The sequence below is a fragment of the Malaya genurostris genome, chromosome 2 (genome assembly GCF_030247185.1).
Source record: "Malaya genurostris strain Urasoe2022 chromosome 2, Malgen_1.1, whole genome shotgun sequence".
NCBI classification, from domain to species: domain Eukaryota; kingdom Metazoa; phylum Arthropoda; class Insecta; order Diptera; family Culicidae; genus Malaya; species Malaya genurostris.
Window position 1 is genome coordinate 332,163,225 of NC_080571.1, and position 2,214 is coordinate 332,165,438.

Here is a 2,214-nt window from a genome sequence, read left to right on the forward strand (position 1 = left end):
TTTGATTCACACGTGCCGTCATATTGTCGTTACCTTTACTGAACGTTGTCATCGGTTGTATGTAATTCTCATGCAGACGATTGGAAAGCACGAAACGACTTCTTTCGGGAACGGTAGAATGCAAAGTATTGTACCAATTCATACAAATGGTGACGTTACCGGAAAACGGCATACCGTCTGAATCGTACTTAAAGCACATCTGACATTCCACTGCTTCAAGTGTACTTTTATATCAAATAAAACTTACTGAAAACAAAACCTCTTGTTTAACTATGAACTCGGTAGCAGCTAGGCTTAAACGCCAATATTTTCTAATAAACAAATCAGCGTATTTGAAAACATGGCAGGTGGTCGCAATTGCAAAAAACACTTTTGCTCTAGTTTTGAACACTGAGCATTCTTGTTAGCCAATTTAAAACTAAAACTTCACTGAGCTGTTTGCAACAATTGAACAATCGAAGGAAATTTCTCTGCATGCAGAAGGGATGGAGGGATGAACGAGCGGCGTGCGTTGTTTCGAAATCTGATTCGAATTACGATGTTGCTTCTGGCTAATAAAAAAAAATGAAATATATACGTTCTCATCAGAAGCTGATGTTGGATCTGGTTAGAAGCCATTTCGGTAGAACCGCTAGAATCCTGGTTATTAACCATGCTGGAGGTATTTTGAATAGTGTGATCTAAGAACATTTAGAACATTTAGTATTTAATCACTTTTCTACAACGAAAAAAAAACATTACCTGTATCCCATGGTACCAATGGCCGGATGTGAAAGTGGTTCGTCCTATCAGCCAAACGGCCATCCTAGCGTACGGTCTCACCCCAACTGATACTAGGTTCCAGTATTGGACCTTACGCCACTTCAGGCTAAGGTTGGTGTTCACAAGCATCGGTGTAACGAGCTGACATTCAACTCCGGTGCCTCGAAGTTCCTGTTGCAAACTCAGCGTCAAAAAGTTCACGAATACCTTCGAGGAAGAATACGTTTGCATGTACGGAATGGCAGCGAACCCGGAGGAGGAACTGATATTTATTACGATACCACGTCGTCGAAGTTTCATTTCCGGTAGAACCATGTGGATCAGTTTCACCGTGGAACACACATTGATGGCAATTGTTTGTTCAATTTCGTGCATTGCTAACGATTCGAACGCGACTGGATGTGAATGAAGTATCCCAACATTGTTGACTGGAAGATAATCGAAGTTGATGGCCATTCATTCCGAACGTACTTGTGTCGGGGTCGCTTACTTACCCAATATGCCAATATCCATGCCTGCCAGTTCCTTACGTATCCCATCATAAATGTGAGGTCCTTCACCAAAGTCCACCGGAAGACACTTAACCTCAACTCCAAATTTGTCCCGGAGATCTTTAGCCAACCTTTCAAGCTTGGATGCAGTCCTCGAAATCAGCACCAAATTCATTCCTTTGCGAGCTAAATTTTTGGCGTATTCCTTTCCGATGCCATCGGATGAACCTGTCACAACTAAACAATTCCGGCAGCGATGAAGAAAAATCGGCAGCAAACGGTCAACCTAACTCTTACCTGCCCATTTTCCGTATCGCTCACTGAGTGGTTTATTTCTTCGGCAAATCAAACTGCACAAAATTTCGAACGGTGATTTTAGGTTGTCTATCAAAAATTGGAGGAAAGCATATGCTCCCACGAAAACTAGGAAATTAATTCCTATGAATCCTCCTTCGAACATATTCGAAGCTAGGACGAGTGCACTCGCCACACTGACCAATGGAAAACTGATGGCAGTGCAGCTACCGATCCAACGAACAGGCCAGGGTTCGCTTGAACCAAGAAAAGCCAAACGCTTTGCAATCACTCGCGTTTAGTTACAAATACGTCAGTACCGCACCGAGGTCCATCCATCCTCGATTGTGCCTCGCCGTTTTATCCAGGGCAACTTTCATCAACGATGTTTTCATGTTAACTTTTAAAACAGCGAAAGATGCCCGGCATCTGCTTCTCCGTTACGGCAAATAATGCCACTCGTGTGTGTGTGTGTCGGGTTGAATTCCACTATCGGTGCCTTACTGGTTTTAACAATGCCGAAGCGGGCTTCTGTGGCTTGAAAGTATGCCCCTACCGGAGTGAGGGGTTTACGATTACTACTCCGGGGGCCGCCGTGTCGGCTGTACGGTAAAACGTCACGGCTTATCCATATCAATAGTGGCCGAACAGTTCGGATGTGCCGAAC

At 43.9% G+C, this 2,214-nt stretch overlaps 1 protein-coding gene across 1 annotated transcript; it reads right to left on the reverse strand.

The window, feature by feature from the left end:
• Positions 1 to 1,740, reverse strand: LOC131427843 (very-long-chain 3-oxoacyl-CoA reductase-like). Its single transcript, XM_058591387.1, has 4 exons — positions 1,551 to 1,740; positions 1,257 to 1,490; positions 742 to 1,190; positions 1 to 680 (listed from the first exon to the last, which is right to left on the reverse strand). The coding sequence occupies exons 1-4, from the start codon at positions 1,711 to 1,713 to the stop codon at positions 585 to 587; spliced, it is 942 nt and encodes a 313-aa protein (XP_058447370.1). The 5' UTR covers positions 1,714 to 1,740; the 3' UTR covers positions 1 to 584.
• Positions 1,741 to 2,214: the final 474 nt, after the last annotated feature.